Source organism: Gossypium arboreum, chromosome 8 (genome assembly GCF_025698485.1).
Source record: "Gossypium arboreum isolate Shixiya-1 chromosome 8, ASM2569848v2, whole genome shotgun sequence".
In the NCBI taxonomy this organism is placed as follows: Eukaryota; Viridiplantae; Streptophyta; class Magnoliopsida; order Malvales; family Malvaceae; genus Gossypium; species Gossypium arboreum.
The window spans coordinates 142064991-142080848 of NC_069077.1; the positions used below are offsets into that span (position 1 = coordinate 142064991).

A 15858-nucleotide genomic window follows, 5' to 3' on the forward strand; every position below is an offset into this window, starting at 1 on the left:
ATTTTTTCTATACAAACAACATGAGTGCAATGGTAAAACACAGGAAGAAAACGCATATTTGAATCTTGGAGATATGGACAGTAAAAACCTTTTTTTCAAGGGTAAACTACAATAGAGATTACTCAACTATGAAAAGCTACAAAATGGTCATCGAACTATTTTTTATTTTATTTTGGTCACCGTATTATGAAAAGTTACAATATGATTATTTAGACTAACGTAAAAATGGAAACACCCAAAAGTCCAAGATAATTAGGTGACCAAAAAAGATAAAATTGAATAATTGAGTGACTATTTTGTAACTTTTTATAATTAGGTGATCAAAAAAGAAAAAAAAATTATAGTTAAATGATTACTAGTATAGTTTTCCCTTTTTTCTATGGAGTAGTTAAATCTTAGATATATTATGGGCTTAAGTCCACCTTTAATTTCCATTTGCATTTTGGGTTCTTCAGTTTGTTTCTTTTACAACCAATTTGGACATTAAAAGGCATAAAAGAGATAGGCTTTTCATGAACCCAGAACAATATTCAAAGCCCAAGAAAAAAATTTAAAGTAGCCTTCACACATCTGATGCAAATTAGGGTTTTCTGGGAAGCCGATATTAAAGCCTTCATCGCTGCACTTCTCACACCTTCTTCACTTCACAGAGAAAACAGAGGCAGGCAGCCATGGGTAAACATCAATAACAGAAATCCCATTTTTTGATTTGTCAATGTTTTTTATTTTTAATCTATTGTTTCATTGTTTATAGCAAGGATCAAGGTGCACGAGTTAAGGAACAAATCAAAGACAGAGCTGTTGAGTCAGCTCAAGGATTTAAAAGCCGAACTTTCTCTCCTTCGTGTTGCCAAGGTCACTGGTGGTGCCCCCAATAAGCTCTCCAAGATGTAACTCAATTCCTTCTTTTTCCTTATCATTTTTTCATTGTTTTATTATGGGTTTTGATCTGTTCTTTGTGGGTTCTATTTTTTTAGTAAGGTGGTGAGGCTATCCATTGCTCAAGTATTGACGGTGATATCCCAAAAACAGAAGGCTGCTTTGAGGGAAGCTTATAAGAACAAGAAGTTTTTGCCTCTTGATCTCCGTCCCAAGAAGACCAGAGCTATTCGCCGCCGCCTTACCAAGCACCAGGTTAGCTATGGATCATCTTCATTATGGTTGACTTAGCTTAACAGCTTTTGTTACCTAATTTATTGGCATTTCATGATTTAATAACTATGTTTATTTTTGCATATGAACTCAAGGTTTTTGATTTTGTTGTTATGGACATGTTTATATGCTTTTATTTTAGCTATTTTAGTTGGGAATTTTCTCTTCTTTTACAAATGAAGGAAGACACTCGTAAAAGTGAAATAATCTTGGCTTGGTACTATGTTTAATGATCAAATTAAAACTGGTCCAATTGCATTAAAGGTTCCTGTACTCTGAGATTTGGTTTAGCCCTCTATTATAATTCAATAAATTTTAATCATTCTAGTTTTCGAAATTTGGGTTTCAGTCTCGAGGTTAACTTTGTTTCATGGTTTTTTTAATTTAAAATATATGGTGAGATGATGCATATCCTTTGCATTGTTTTGTATAGTTTGACGATTATTGTACATTCCTTAAGGAGGTATATGTTATGTCATCACGTTTGATTGATTTAATCGAATGAGTTGGCTACTTGGTTTTAGGATTGAAAATACATATTTTGAGAATTAGAGGTACTAGAAATGATCAAATTATAGTAAGAATCAATCTGCCAAAAATGTATGGTACGGTAACCTTCTATAGAATTTGACCATTAAAAGCTTATTTATGTTTTTTTTTATCAAGAACATGTTTATTTTCTCCAAGTCTCTTAAAAAATTTTGTATATCGCTCCTCCCTTTCTCCTATACTAAATCGATCAACCATCATAACTGCATGTCATTACACATTTTTTATTTGGTCACTAGATTTCCACGATAGTTATATCTGTTGCTTTTGATATTGACCTCTTATGTTTTGTTGTACACAGCAATCTTTGAAAACCGAGCGGGAGAAAAAGAAGGAGATGTACTTTCCGATGAGGAAGTATGCCATTAAGGTATAAGCTTGAAATTTGACTTAGGATGGATACCTTTATGTTAGTTTCAAAGTGACTACTCGAGGTTATTGTTGAAGTTTTGTGTTGTTGAATTTTCGTTTTCTTCATAACATTCCCTATTATGTTTAAGTTTCTTACAATTCTGAATTATGGAGTATAAAGAGTGTTGGTTAGGCCTTTCTTTTATAATTCTATGGCTTACTGTTTGCTTTTATCATGCTTGGTCGAGGAAGATTGAAGGGTTAGTGCCCAAATTCACTTGAGTACTAGCAATGCAAACCTTAGAGATTTTTATACTAACTCTTAAAGCAGAAAATATTGTGCAAAGTTTACAGTCTTGAAAGATTATTGTAGATGAAGTAGAACGCATTCATTAGATCTTATGAATCTCACATATTTCAACTGAATGGTGGACAATGATCGGTTAATAAGCTAAAATGAATGTTACTCTAGACTGCAGTGTGAATATCGGATACAGGGACGAATAGGAATGCCTTGTTTTTCTTTTGTGGGCCATTTTTAAGTGTAGGAGAGGAGTAATTCAAGAGAAACGAAGTGATAGTAACATGGGGTAAATTCCGTCTTGCCATAAGCCTAAAGCCTAAATATAAAGAATTTGAGCAGCATGGGCTACATTCCCTCTTATAAGCGATATTTATGGCAGTCACTACGTAAACCGAAGTGTTAAAAGTGTAGGGCCGTAAAAGAAATAGGCTTAAATGAATGTTGATGTTGGTTTATTTATTTTTAAAATTGTTTTTCTTTAAAACAAATAATTAAAAATATGTTTATGAATAATAACAAATAAATCAGAATTCAACATATTTCTTATTTTTAGATAAAAATAAGCACAAAATTTAATGGTTATGTTATTAATAAAATAAAATAAGCGCAAACAATAATAATTTTAATCATATGATAATCATTTTATACAGTTTTAAACTGTGTGACTCTCATTTTCATCTTTGATAATGTACAAAAACGATTTATTAAACAAATATAAGCGAGATTGCCTATGAATTTTCTGTGTTTAGTGTATTTATTTAACTTAGTAAGTGAAAAAAACCGATGGTTATTCATTTAGAGCATTATTAGGGCGCTTGGAGTCAAACAAGCTGCACTGCTACACCGTAAGCAAAGCTTGGACCAAAAGAGATTTACGCAGTCTATCTTTGTCCCCTGATAATGCAGATTTTCTGTCAGTGACAGCAAAACTAAATGATTCATGGGGTATGCAGAAATGGTATGGAGATACATGGCTCCTATATGGTGGCACTAATAGTTTATATTTTACTATATTACTTATGTTACTCGGATTTGTACATAAATATATATATTTACATATATCCAAGCTAGAGCTACAAAATTTTATTACAATTACCCACTAGCTGGGGTCCTTTGTACGTGAAAAAAAAAGCATATATTCTGTATAAGACATTTATAAGACAAAGCATGTCTCCAATTCCAATCAATAATACAAAAATTGCCAGTTGCTTTCAAGTTTTTTGACCATTAAAATGGCCCTTTCTAGCTCCCACCACTCCCTACTAGCAGTAGCTACACCTATTTCATATTGGGTGAGTCAATGATCAACAAAAACCGCCCATTCACTAAGACTACAACACTGGATCCTTTTCGATATGATCATACTCATTGTGTGTATATATATATATAATGATCTTATAATTGCATAAATTTGGAAAAAAAAATGAAAAATAGGAATAAGATAATTGATATCTATATGACTTTTGAGAATAGAAAAAGAATGACATCAACATGTGGTAGAGCATAGTGATTTAAAGAAAGACACACTTGTCTGGGAACATTCATTTTTAAACCATGTGAATAGCTATCAGGGATGGTGGCTTTTGTTTTGGACTTTACTTACTATGCTTGTTTCGCCTCCACGTGACTTCAATTCTATTGTTACCTTTTTTTTGTCTCGCGGATATTTGATACTCGTATTATAGTCGGATTAATTTGTAGTGTACTGGGGATAAAGTTTTCCTAACACTAATTTAAATTTGAAAATTCGTTTTAAGTGATCAAACTTTTTATCAGTTAACTCCGTGCTTGTAAGGTTAGCTAATTTTAAGGATAAAGCCTTAAAGTATAAAGCTTTTCTTGCTTCCTTCAATGTTAAGTACTTTTTTTTCCTTTCTCTTGCAGTTTTGATTGTAATAAAAATAAATAAATAACAAAATGGGTTAAGATAATATTTGGGTTAGTGGCTACAAATCTCCATGAATTTTAACAATATTATTAAATTTTAATTTGTCCAATATGAGACTTGAACTTTTATCCCGATTTGATACTTAATTTTAACGGTACTAAATACTGACATTATTTGAAAAGCGATCTAATCATGGGATGCTACATGTCACTACATAAAAAAACCTGTCAGCCAAAGTAAAGGACTTCAAAACTTTTAACAAAAAAAATAAAATTAAGTTTCATTCCCCTAACCTAAACTCTCTAAACGTTTCTGATCTCTTTGTTTCTGCCGCCTAGTTTTGTCTCTAAACTTTTCATTCTTTTGACCTCTCTTTATCGAAATGATCCTTTACTTCCCATTTTTCTTTTTATCAAACTGGATTCACAGGATCCATAGAGAACTACCTCAATCCATCGATTTTGCCATATGATTGTCACATCACTTCGGTCGTAGTTTCTTCATGGCTAGACACACCTCTTCATTGTTGAGATCATTTATGTGAAGGTTAAAACTTCAAGAGCTATTTTTTCATGTTCCTGATACAGAAGAATAAATTGACAGGGAACAAAAGGGAAAAGGAGAGAAGAAGAAAGAAACAAGTTTTCTAATATTTTCCTTGGATGATCAACGACTAACTCTTGTCAGCCTTAAATAGCCAATCAGAGAAGGCAGTTACAAAATGGATTTCCAAGTCATTACTAAAGGTTGTTATAACAACCAAGTGATATGCACCGTATCACTTAAGTTTTAATATGCCCAAAACGGGAGTATCATTTAACCTTACTCTTTCATTTTCAAGGATGAAAAGAAGCAAAACCTCCTCTAAAGCTCCATTAAGTTCTCCCAAGTGGCATCCTTTGGAAAAACGTTTGTCTACTCAATCAAGACCTAATTCACTGCCCTGTGTCCTTTCTTTACCATACGACAATCAATGATTCAAGTATTGCCCTCGTGTTGAAATTGCATAGTTAGACTTGAACCTTGTAGTCAAACATAGTACGAAATTGGGACAAAGAAAAACTCAAGTACCGTATTAAATTTTAAAACCAAACTTAGATATCAAACAACATTAACCTTAACAAAATTGTATCTTATGCTAATTACACTGGCTTTTTCAACCAAATATACTAATTAATTTATTATACTTCCACTCATTTCTATTCCACACAAATCATTTTCCACTCCACTTATAATTAAATTGACTTTGAATTATATATTTTATATATTTTCATAATTTTAAATCAAACTAAAACAAAGACCCATTCTAGAAGCTCACATCAACTCTCAAAATTTGTTTATTTTAAATATTATTTCTTTCTTATTTACATTTGACTTTGACCTTTTCACTCCTTTGTTTCTTAATTTCTATCATTTAAATATATTATACGATATATACCAAAAAAAAAACTATATAATAAATGCTTAATTTGTCTAGAAGCAATCGGCATGTTACATGCTATTATCAAATAATTAGCACAAAATTAAAAAAATTAATTTTAATATAAATTGCTTGATAATGACATGAATATGATCACTTAATTCGTACAGAAAATTGACTTCTATGGTCTTTGTACCCACTAAAAAATCTGTCCATTTAGTCACACAAAAAATTAAAAATAAATTTTAAAAATAATCTGTCAACATATGTTTCAAATTAAAATAATAATTTTTTTGATAATTATTAGAAAAAAATATTAATGAAATTTTAAGGGCACTTTTTAAATGTTACTATATAATAATGTATTCACATGTAATTTATTGAAAGATAGATTAAATTGCCAATTATTCATTTAAATATAATATTTTAATAAAATAATAAATTAATTACCTTATATAATTTTTAAAGACACTCCTTAACAAAATAAAAATTATGAATTATTATATATTTCACAATTTAACCCTAATTTGAAATAAAAAAATTACTTTATAGCAACAAAAATAAAGCTGTAATGAATCTAAATTTAACATAAAAATTTTAATGATATTAATAATTAGACTTACATTTTTAATCTAAAAAAATAGAATGACTAAATTCTTTTGAAATAAAATTAGAAAGATTAAATTTTAAAAATATGAAGAATACAGGGACTCGGAGCAAATTTTAACCAATTAATATAAAGATATTAGTTTTATTAACAAGCATGTTTAGAAGTTAAAGCACTTCTTCAAGTTGATTAAAAGCTGATTATCATTTGTAATTATATAAAAAGAAGGTTTAAAGAATTGTGAAGGAACATGATAAATTAGAATTTTAAATGTAATTTACTAAAATCAAGGCAATATTATCCTCTGCAGTTATCCATTAATTGGATAAATTTCATATGGGGTGTCTCATTATTTGTCGGGGGGCAATTGTAAGGACAAATGTGCACTACTAAGGGCGCGTGGGTTCCAGCTTAATTTGGAATTTTTTTATACTAAATAGATTGAAAAAGAGAGAGTAGAAAAACACTATATTAGTTTGCTTAGGTAACTTTTATGGACATTTTTTTTTTAATTTCAAACTAAATGATAAACTAGAGGTGTGCTGGGCCGGGCCGGGCCTACCGAAAATTTTAGGCCTGTTCTCTAGGCCCGAGCCCGGCCCGGTCCGAAATATGGGCTTAAAATTTTGTCCAAACTCTGCCCAAAATAAAATTGTTAAGTCGAGCTGCTCGACCCGCCCATATTAAATTTTTTTAACTTATTTCATTAAATAAAAATTTTTAAAATATATTAAATCATCAAATACATTTAAAACAACTATTAAAACAAGAAACAAATAAAAAATATATTAAAACAATTCTTAAAACAATACAAAAATTGATTATATTAAAATTAAAAATAAAATATAAATATGATAAAAAATAAAAAATATATATTTAGTATATAATTCGGGCCGGGTCGGGCCAGGCCCAGGCCAAAAAAGTTTTACCCGAGCCTGGCCCATTTTCTAAACGGGCCTCATTTTTTTGCCCAAACCCATATTTCGTACCTATATTTTTACCCGAACCCTCCCATTTTTTGGGCGGGCCTTCGGGCCGGGCCGGGTAGCCTGGCCATGCACACCTCTAGATAAAACTGTCTATATTAATTTTATGCTTGTCTAGGCCTGACTCGACTCGAAATAATTTTATACATTTTTTTTATTTATTAAAATTTTTTATATAGCCATCTTAATATTATTTTAATATGTTCTAAATTATATAATATAAAATATTATAAACTTAAAAACGGGTCAAGCCTTGAATGTTCAAGCCCGGGCACGACTTATATTTTAAACCAGGGGCGAAGCCAGAACAAATTTTTAGGGGGCCGAATGAAATTTTAATTTTTTTATAGTCTATATCTTTATAATTTTTAAAGGATTAAATCGGATTTTTATAATTTTAGGGGTGCAAAGTGTAATTTTATCTTTACTAATTTAAAATTTTTAAAAAATTTAAGAGTCTAAATAAAAATTTTACATTTTAGGGGGCCGGGCCTGCACGCCCCTAAATCCGCTCCTGTTTTAAACGAGATTAATTTTTATTCAAATCCTAATATTTTTACTCAAACCCTCTCAAATTTCGGGCGAGCCATAAACATGTCTATTTTTATTATTTGATATCTTAATATAATTTTAGTCACATAAAAATTTAGATTGAATATTTTATAACCAATAAAAATATAATTGAATAAAATGTTGTAACTTAAAAGTTTTATTATTAGTACAGATTAGCCTTAGTAATTAAGCATACACAATGCCTTTTTGCATTTAATGCACCTACCATTTTGATTAAATATGTGGCTATCATATTTGGTAGGTTTGGTTTTAGTGTAGAATTTTGGTAACAAAATCTTATTTTAATTATTATTATTTATGGTATACATACTAAATAAATTTCATGATAAATTACAATTAATTTATTTTCATAATTTCATTCGACGTGAATATTTATAAAAATATTTAATATTGTAAAAAATAAAAATGGGGAAAAATACAGTGTAATGTAAAAACTTAGCAACACCTAATTATACAAATAAAATAAATGGCATTACTAATTCAAACGATATGAAAGGCGCGTGGCTTCTGTTAATTTCCGTTGGTTTCATAATCCACATCGCTCTGGTTTCGTGGTCTTGCTTTAGCTGGTTTTTTTTTTGTTGCCGTTCATTTTTTTTTCCGATTATAAGCCAGAAAAAAGAAGAATCTTTTTTTTTTTACATTGTTAATAACCGATGATTATCACCATTACAAAAGCCTCCATTTTACTGGTTAGATTATATTTTTTATAATTTCCGGGCTGGGACGGGGTTTAGATTCGAATAAAGTTGAAAATACATGTGCTTTTTATGTTTATAAAGCCAAAAAACTGTTTTTCTTTTTTCCTGTTCCATTTTCTTCTTCATAAACGAAGTTTTTTTTTTGCTCTCCCTTTTTTTTGGTGTTGTGATTGGTAACCGAGAAAATTTCAATTAAAAACGGCTTTCTTACTTATATAGGTGCTTTTGGTTTTTTTGATGGATGAGAGAAAAAATAGCTCCTTCATTCAAACTCGGGTAATTATTATCAACCATACTTTTCCATTTCTTCATTTTCTTGTTCTTTAGTTCAAAATTATTTTCTTCTTTTTGCAAAAATGGAGTATGAACAGATGAAAAAAAGTTTCCTTTTCTGTTAGCTTTTGGTTTCTGGGATTGTTTATTTTTATGCTTTAGATTTGTTTTTCATTGAATGAAACCTCTGTTTGGTGTTATAGGAAAGCTTTTGATGCAAAGAGACAGTACAGAACCAGATACTGAAGAATCTCATTTCATTAGTTGTGTTTTTTTTGGACCAAAAATACCAATTTTGATCTGGGATTTTGGTGCCAGATGAAGAACAATAGACATTTCAATTGATAAACAAAGTTAGGCAAAGAAGAATTCTGATTTTGATATTGATTTTTTATTACAATGGAGGCACCAGCAACCGAGCAGCCATCTGTTCCTGCTCGTAGGAAAAAGATGACCAAACAGTTAACTGGGAAACGTGATGACACGAACCTACATGCTGCTGCAAGAGCCGGAAATCTTGCTGCCGTGTCTGAAATATTGAAAAACACTGGGCCGGATGAACTTAAAGAACTGTTGCCTAAACAGAACCAATCCGGCGAAACCGCCTTATATGTCGCCGCTGAATACGGTTATGTCGATTTGGTCGAGGAAATGATAAACTATTATGATCTTACAGATGCTGGGATCAAAGCTAGAAATGGTTTCGATGCTTTTCACATTGCTGCTAAACAAGGAGATTTAGGTACGTTTTTCTTATTACATATGACTTTATGTGTTGGTGGTGAATAACTGAATATGATGTTTTTGAGGTTGGCATTGTTGCAGAGATTTTGAAACTGCTGCTGGGAGTGCATCCAGAATTGGCAATGACTGTTGATTTATCAAACACTACTGCTTTGCACACTGCTGCAACACAAGGCCATATAGAGATTGTGAAATTTTTATTAGAGGCAGGTAGTGGTTTGGCTACTATAGCAAGGAGTAATGGTAAAACAGCCTTACATTCAGCAGCAAGAAATGGGCATCCAGAAGTTGTGAAGGCACTTTTGGCTAGTGAACCCGGGATTGCACCAAGGACAGATAAGAAAGGCCAAACCGCACTTCATATGGCGGTGAAAGGCCAAAATCTTGTGGTGGTTGAAGAACTGATCGGTGTTGATCCGTCGTTGATGATAAATATGGTTGATACTAAAGGAAATACAGCCTTACATATAGCTAGTAGGAAAGGAAGAATTGAGGTAATCACTAATCACCCCATTTTTTCATTATCAATGCAAGAGACTAATGTGGTCTTTCATGGTGCAGATTGTTAAGTTGTTGCTTAGATACAAAGAAACCGACATGAAAGCTGTTAATAGAAGTGGTGAAACTGCTTTTGACACAGCTGAGAAAACAGGGCAACCGGATATAGCAGCTTTGTTGCAACAGCATGGGGTTCAAAGTGCTCGACTCATTAAGCCTGCAACACCGAATCCAGCTCGGGAGTTGAAACAAACCGTGAGCGATATAAAACATGAAGTGCACAATCAACTAGAACACACCCGACAAACTCGAAAACACGTCCAAGGGATTGTCAAAAGGCTCCACAAAATGCATTCTGAAGGGCTTAACAATGCAATAAACTCCACTACTGTAGTTGCTGTGTTAATTGCCACGGTTGCCTTTGCTGGTATTTTCCAAGTTCCTGGTCAATATGTGGATGATGCAAAAAACGTTCCTCCTGGACTCTCCCTTGGTGAAGCAAGGATAGGCCAAAACCCGGCTTTCGTAATATTCTTCATCTTCGATTCGATTTCCCTCTTCATTTCCCTAGCTGTTGTGGTGGTTCAGACCTCAGTTGTAGTCATTGAAAGCAAGGCAAAGAAGCAGTTGATGGCTGTTATCAACAAGATAATGTGGTTAGCTTGTGTGCTTGTTTCAGTGGCATACTTAGCCTTGTCATTCGTTGTGGTCGGAGATGAACGATGGTTAGCTATCGGAGTTACCATTATCGGATCGGTAATAATGTTTGCAACTTTAGGCACTATGTGTTATTGGGTGATCAGGCATCGAATTAAGGCTTCGAGCAAACGAAATATTCGAAGATCTTCAATGGAGAGCCAGTCACACTCTTATCCATTGTCAGATACTGAAATACTAAACAATGAGCTTAACAAAATGTATGCTATTTAATAAGTCCTGTTTTCCCAGTCCTATGTCCATTACAGATCTTGTCCCCTTCTACAAGTTAACCACTAAATGTATGTATATCTCTCAAATGATCATACTTTGGTTGCTTTTAAGAAACATAAGTATCTTGTCCCCTTTTTGTCTTGTTTTATTTATTTATTTATTTTGCCATTTTTAAGCTGCTGTTGAAATCTTACTGGTTTGTAAAGAATTTGCATAAGGAAGGCATATGATTAGAAACACAATTGGACCCCCATACAATAATGCAAATCAACATAAACAGCATTCAACAATAATTTAAGTAAGTTTTTCCAATGTTAGAGATTGTGTGATTCGAATCCTTCACTTGTCAAAGAAATAAATACAGTGACAAAACAAGGGATCTGTAGTACGGACTATACCGCATAAGTTGAGTCCGTATAGAACTATATTTTTATTATTTCACTTTGATTAGAACAATATTTTTCAATGTTTTTCAACTCTTAATTAGTTGTAATTGAAACTCCTCTTATATCATTTGTTTTTTAATATTAATGATTTTTTTTTTCTTTGCTCGTAATTTTTCTCCAAATGGATTTCTACGTAAAATCTTTGTGTTCTTATTTTTTTTTCGTATTATTTTACGATCATTTTATAGCTATTTTCGACCTCTTTTTTTTATAACATTTAACATTTTTGAATTTGAATTTTATCATTTGAAATATTTTACATCACAAAAATATGAATAAATTTGATGTTTGAAAAAATAATTATGAAAAGTTAGATAATATATAGATTAATTGATAAGTTGGGATGACCCATTTAAATGGAGGTTCAAAGCATAAGGCTAAAATTTGACAACTCAATCAAATCAACACAAACAAAGATTAGAACCAAAGGAAAATGCTTCGAAGAGTATATATATGCATGGGATGCCTATATAGAGGAATACAGAAAAGCCTGGAATTTTTGTTGTGAACACTTTTATACAGCGCCGGGACGGGCTTCGACAGAGAAAATATCCAAAAACTCCTTGTCTAAACCGGACATGAACTCAGCCCAACCTGACTTTCGAACAGCTCTATTGCCAACACCTGGCTCAAGTAAATTGGCAGCTTTAGAAGGTGACATGTTAGAGGATCCCTTCAGTTATTGCAATGATGTGGGAAGTTTCACACTTTGCATTGTTTGTGCACCACGAGACCAAATATCATACTTTATGGAAATAAGGTTAACCACTAGTTTAATTGTATTTTTTTTATTTAATAAATGGTTAAATTAGTATAAGTAGATTAGATAAAAAAAATAAGCTGATTATTCGGTTAAAAATTTTATCAATTTTTACTATTAAATTTTGATCTTTATATGTCAACATAATGTATACACTGCTTTAATAGGCGAACAGGTCAACCCTTGGAACATACTATAGTCCCAAGTGGCGAAGAGTCGACATCGAGGTGCCAAACCTTCTTGTCGATGTGAATTTTTGAGGAAGATCAGCCTGTTATCCCTAGAGTAACTTTAATACGTTGAGCAATGACCTTTCCACTTGGTATCGTCGGATCCATAAGGCCGAATTTTGTCTTTGCTCAACGGATGGGTCTTGCAGTCAAGCTCCCTTCTGTCTTTACACTCGAGGGCCAATTTCCGTCCGGCCAAAGAAATCTTTTGCACGCCTTCATTACCTTTTGAGAGGCCTATGCCCCGTAAAAATTTTTATATATCGCTAATTAATTATTTAATCAATTATATCAAAATTTAATAATATAAACAAAATTTAAAAGAAAAAATTGATTTATTTTTTGAGCCAACATAAATGAATTAATTTACTCCTTATTTGGAATAAAAGAGGTAATTAGGGTTCAATGATAATTTTAATGTGGAGTATACAAGTGCAGTTGCTATATTAGAAAACCCATTGTTTCACGCAAGGTCTAAACATGTGGAACTTGATTTGCATCTTGCCATAGTTGAAATCGTAGTTGAAACCAGGTTGAGGTCAACTATGTTCCACGTAGCTCACATCTTGACAAAACAGGGCCTTCAATAGCATGTAAGTATATATAGTCCGGCCGACATGATCGGCTAAGAAGTTTGTTAATGGCATTTAGTGCTTTAGTTAAGCTGTAAGTAAGTTTCTCTTTCAAATCATTCATGTTTTCCTTCACTTTCCATCCATCCAAACACTCCTCTCTTAGTTATTTCTCTTTATTCCTTTATTAATGGCTTCGCTCTTCATTTCCCATACCTTGTTTCCCTCTAAATCTCGCCTCTTTCGTGGGTTAAACCTGTCTCCACACCGCCATGGTTTCGCTTCCTTCACCAACTGCTCTAAAAACAACAATAACCTCACAACACCACCTTCACAAGATCAAGATAAAAAACTTCCTTCTTCTAAAGAGCAACTGTCTTTTGCTGCTGCAACAGGGGAGCTTTTCTTGGGGATTGCATCAAAATTAATTAAAAACAGATTGGATAATGAAGATTCAACAAGCCTGGTTTTTCTCAGACCCAGAAAGAGAATCAATGAGAGTGAGGTTGAATATAATGGAAACAATGATAAGGAGAGAATTGGGTTAGTGATGAAGGATGAGATAGAACCAGATGTGATATGGGAACAAAGGGTTAAAGACATTGAAGCTGAGAATGAAAGAAGAGTGGTTACAAGCCCTGGGTTTAGCTTTTCTGGTGGTGGCTTTTTGCTTCCTTATCATCTTGGAGTTGCCCAGTTTCTCATTGAGAAGGGTTACATAAAGGTTTGAATTTGATTGTTCATTAATTCATTTAGAATTCTTGGTTTCCTTTGAACTTTAATTTCATACTATAGGGCTTTGAGAACATTGAGAAACTCTATATATGAATTCTGTGCAGTGATATTGAACCACAGTAGCCATACCTGATATTTCTTTGATTCAGGAAACAACACCATTGGCTGGTTCATCTGCTGGTGCCATAGTATGTGCAGCGATTGCTTCTGGAGCTACAATGGATTTAGCTCTAAAAGTTGCTAAAATCTTAGCCGATGATTGCCGGCGTAAAGGGACAGCTCTTCGTCTTGGGGTATATATGCCTAGGCCTAGCTTAATGCTTGTATTTGTGGCTTAAATTTTATTATAGTGTGTATGATTAATGATCACTAATTGCTAATAAGCATGTGCATTTGCAGTCTAATAATCATCAATGCTTCTATAGGTTCTTGATTCCATCAGCTTTGATATCTTAGTGGCTTAATATCTCATTTACTGTTTGATCATTTGCTTACAACCGACAGGCTGTACTTCGAGATCTTCTTGACGAGTATCTGCCTCCCGATTCTCATACTAGGTGCAATGGGCGGATTCGTGGTGAGTACGATAATCTGAAAACAGATAGATACTGTATGCATATTATTTTACACAGGGAGTAAATAGAGCTGATAACTGAAAATTTTTTGAAGCATATATGATAACATCTAGTTAGCCTCTCAGAACAAGTTGGTAATAACGAAAAAGTAGATAGGCGGCTTTAGAGAGATGTTTGAGGTCTAGGTTGCATTTGGAAGTACCAAAGTGGCTACAAACAACATGGATGTCTGGTTTTTGAACAATTAACATTTTCTTTTATTTGTAACTATTATGTCAGTTGCTATAACTCAGATTCTTTGGAGGCCTAGGGGTTTACTGGTGGATCAATTTGATTCTAGAGAAGATCTAATCAATGCAGTCATTACATCTTCCTTCATTCCTGGGTAAGAATATATGGTTAAGACACATTTCTGCATTGAAAAAAAACACTTGCTATGAAGTTACCTGAAACATTATACAAACATGTCTTTGCAGGTATGTTGCTGCTCGCCCTGCTGCAATTTTCAGAAATCGTTTGTGCCTTGATGGGGGTTTGACATTTTTTATGCCCCCAACATCTGCTTCTAAAACGGTATTTTCTCAACATCATTTAGAACCGAACTTGTCTCCGAAAATTCCATGAAACTATTTGTATTATAATCCACCATAGGGGGGCTTATATATATATATATATGATGATATGATGGGATATTGTCTTTGCAGGTCCGAGTTTGTGCTTTCCCAGCCGGTAGGATGGGAGTGGAAGGAATCGGGATTAGTCCAGACTGTAATCCCGAGAATAGGGTAACCGGAAGAGAGGTAAAATCCCACAGCTTTGCAAATGTTAATTGTTTCCTTCGAGTATAAGCCTCTGAATTCTTGTTGCCAACTACATACAGCTTTTCAGCTGGGCAAGGGAACCGGCAGATGAAGAAAATTTCGAGAGGCTCTTTGAGCTTGGATATCTTGATGCAGCTGTATGGGGAGAACAGAACCCTGTCGAAGACATTGTTGTCTATGAAAGTCCCCTTGTCGAGAATGGTTCTGCAACGTAATTTCATTCGGAGCGATCGGGCATGGCTAAAACATTGAAATTTATATAGGGTATGAAATTGTCGAAAGAAAGGACGAAGAAAGGGATTGAAATGTAGACTTTAGTTGATGTTTTCAGTCCTTATAATACCAATAAAAAATTGCATTTCTCATTGTTGGATCATAGTTATTGATTGCCTTAACATGATCATATTTGAACTGACAAGTGAGTAACGAGAAAAGTGATAACAGGGTGAGTAAGTGGCAGACAATTAGAGTCCCCATTTTTGTATCCTTCTTTAGCAACAAGTCAAAAAGTAATTAAGAGACACGCATGAAGACAACAGTCAACGACATATCTCATAGCTTTGCTTTGTTAAGGTTGCAGTGTTTAGACTGTTGGGTTTTTTTTTGTTTTTCTTTTCATTCTTGCTTTTCAAGGGACAATCATGGAACCAGCAAACATTTGTTCTCTGGTGCATGCAAATCTCCATTGAACATTGACTGAAGAAAAAAAGAAAAAAGGGGAAAACCCCATTCATCAGGTGGTA

At 33.1% G+C, this 15858-nt stretch overlaps 3 protein-coding genes across 22 annotated transcripts in view; all 3 read left to right on the forward strand.

The window, feature by feature from the left end:
* Window positions 1-2260, forward strand: part of LOC108467790 (60S ribosomal protein L35) — a 99057-nt gene extending 96797 nt beyond the window's left edge. For all 17 annotated transcript variants that reach the window (XM_053018327.1, XM_053018336.1, XM_053018333.1 and 14 more), the window contains exons 2-5: window positions 583-675; window positions 755-890; window positions 978-1134; window positions 2003-2260. In XM_053018327.1, coding sequence (XP_052874287.1) covers window positions 672-675; window positions 755-890; window positions 978-1134; window positions 2003-2077 — 372 coding nt within the window. In that variant the 5' untranslated portion in view covers window positions 583-671 and the 3' untranslated portion in view covers window positions 2078-2260. The remainder of the gene's footprint in view (window positions 1-582; window positions 676-754; window positions 891-977; window positions 1135-2002) is intronic.
* Window positions 2261-8243: 5983 nt separating this feature from the next.
* On the forward strand, window positions 8244-11095 carry LOC108468172 (ankyrin repeat-containing protein At5g02620-like). Of its 3 annotated transcripts, none has more exons than XM_053031497.1 (5): window positions 8244-8376; window positions 8751-8807; window positions 9008-9546; window positions 9630-10042; window positions 10110-11095. In XM_053031497.1, the coding sequence occupies exons 3-5, from the start codon at window positions 9204-9206 to the stop codon at window positions 10974-10976; spliced, it is 1623 nt and encodes a 540-aa protein (XP_052887457.1). In that variant the 5' UTR covers window positions 8244-8376; window positions 8751-8807; window positions 9008-9203; the 3' UTR covers window positions 10977-11095. The 3 variants fall into 3 exon arrangements, with proteins under 3 accessions (XP_052887457.1, XP_052887456.1, XP_052887455.1); XM_053031496.1 differs by lacking the exon at window positions 8244-8376 and adding an exon at window positions 8383-8522; XM_053031495.1 differs by lacking the exon at window positions 8244-8376 and having other exon boundaries at window positions 8560-9546.
* A 1715-nt stretch (window positions 11096-12810) lies between these two features.
* On the forward strand, window positions 12811-15533 carry LOC108467998 (uncharacterized). 2 transcript variants are annotated; one of them, XM_053018446.1, is made up of 8 exons: window positions 12813-13005; window positions 13380-13708; window positions 13869-14012; window positions 14224-14296; window positions 14574-14679; window positions 14771-14867; window positions 14999-15094; window positions 15175-15533. In XM_053018446.1, the coding sequence occupies exons 2-8, from the start codon at window positions 13535-13537 to the stop codon at window positions 15328-15330; spliced, it is 846 nt and encodes a 281-aa protein (XP_052874406.1). In that variant the 5' UTR covers window positions 12813-13005; window positions 13380-13534; the 3' UTR covers window positions 15331-15533. The 2 variants fall into 2 exon arrangements, with proteins under 2 accessions (XP_017624329.1, XP_052874406.1); XM_017768840.2 differs by having other exon boundaries at window positions 12811-13708.
* Window positions 15534-15858: the final 325 nt, after the last annotated feature.

What these genes read in the sequence shown, in the direction of transcription:
- LOC108468172 (XM_053031497.1), top strand. Translation starts at nt 9,204, where the DNA reads ATGGAGGCACCAGCAACCGAGCAGCCATCTGTTCCTGCTCGTAGGAAA. An exon ending in TGCTAAACAAGGAGATTTAG is followed by an intron (nt 9,547 to 9,629) that starts GTACGTTTTTCT and finishes GCATTGTTGCAG; the next exon opens with AGATTTTGAAACTGCTGCTG. An exon ending in GTAGGAAAGGAAGAATTGAG is followed by an intron (nt 10,043 to 10,109) that starts GTAATCACTAAT and finishes TTCATGGTGCAG; the next exon opens with ATTGTTAAGTTGTTGCTTAG.
- LOC108467998 (XM_017768840.2), top strand. Translation starts at nt 13,175, where the DNA reads ATGGCTTCGCTCTTCATTTCCCATACCTTGTTTCCCTCTAAATCTCGC. An exon ending in ACATCTTCCTTCATTCCTGG is followed by an intron (nt 14,680 to 14,770) that starts GTAAGAATATAT and finishes ATGTCTTTGCAG; the next exon opens with GTATGTTGCTGCTCGCCCTG. An exon ending in ATAGGGTAACCGGAAGAGAG is followed by an intron (nt 15,095 to 15,174) that starts GTAAAATCCCAC and finishes AACTACATACAG; the next exon opens with CTTTTCAGCTGGGCAAGGGA.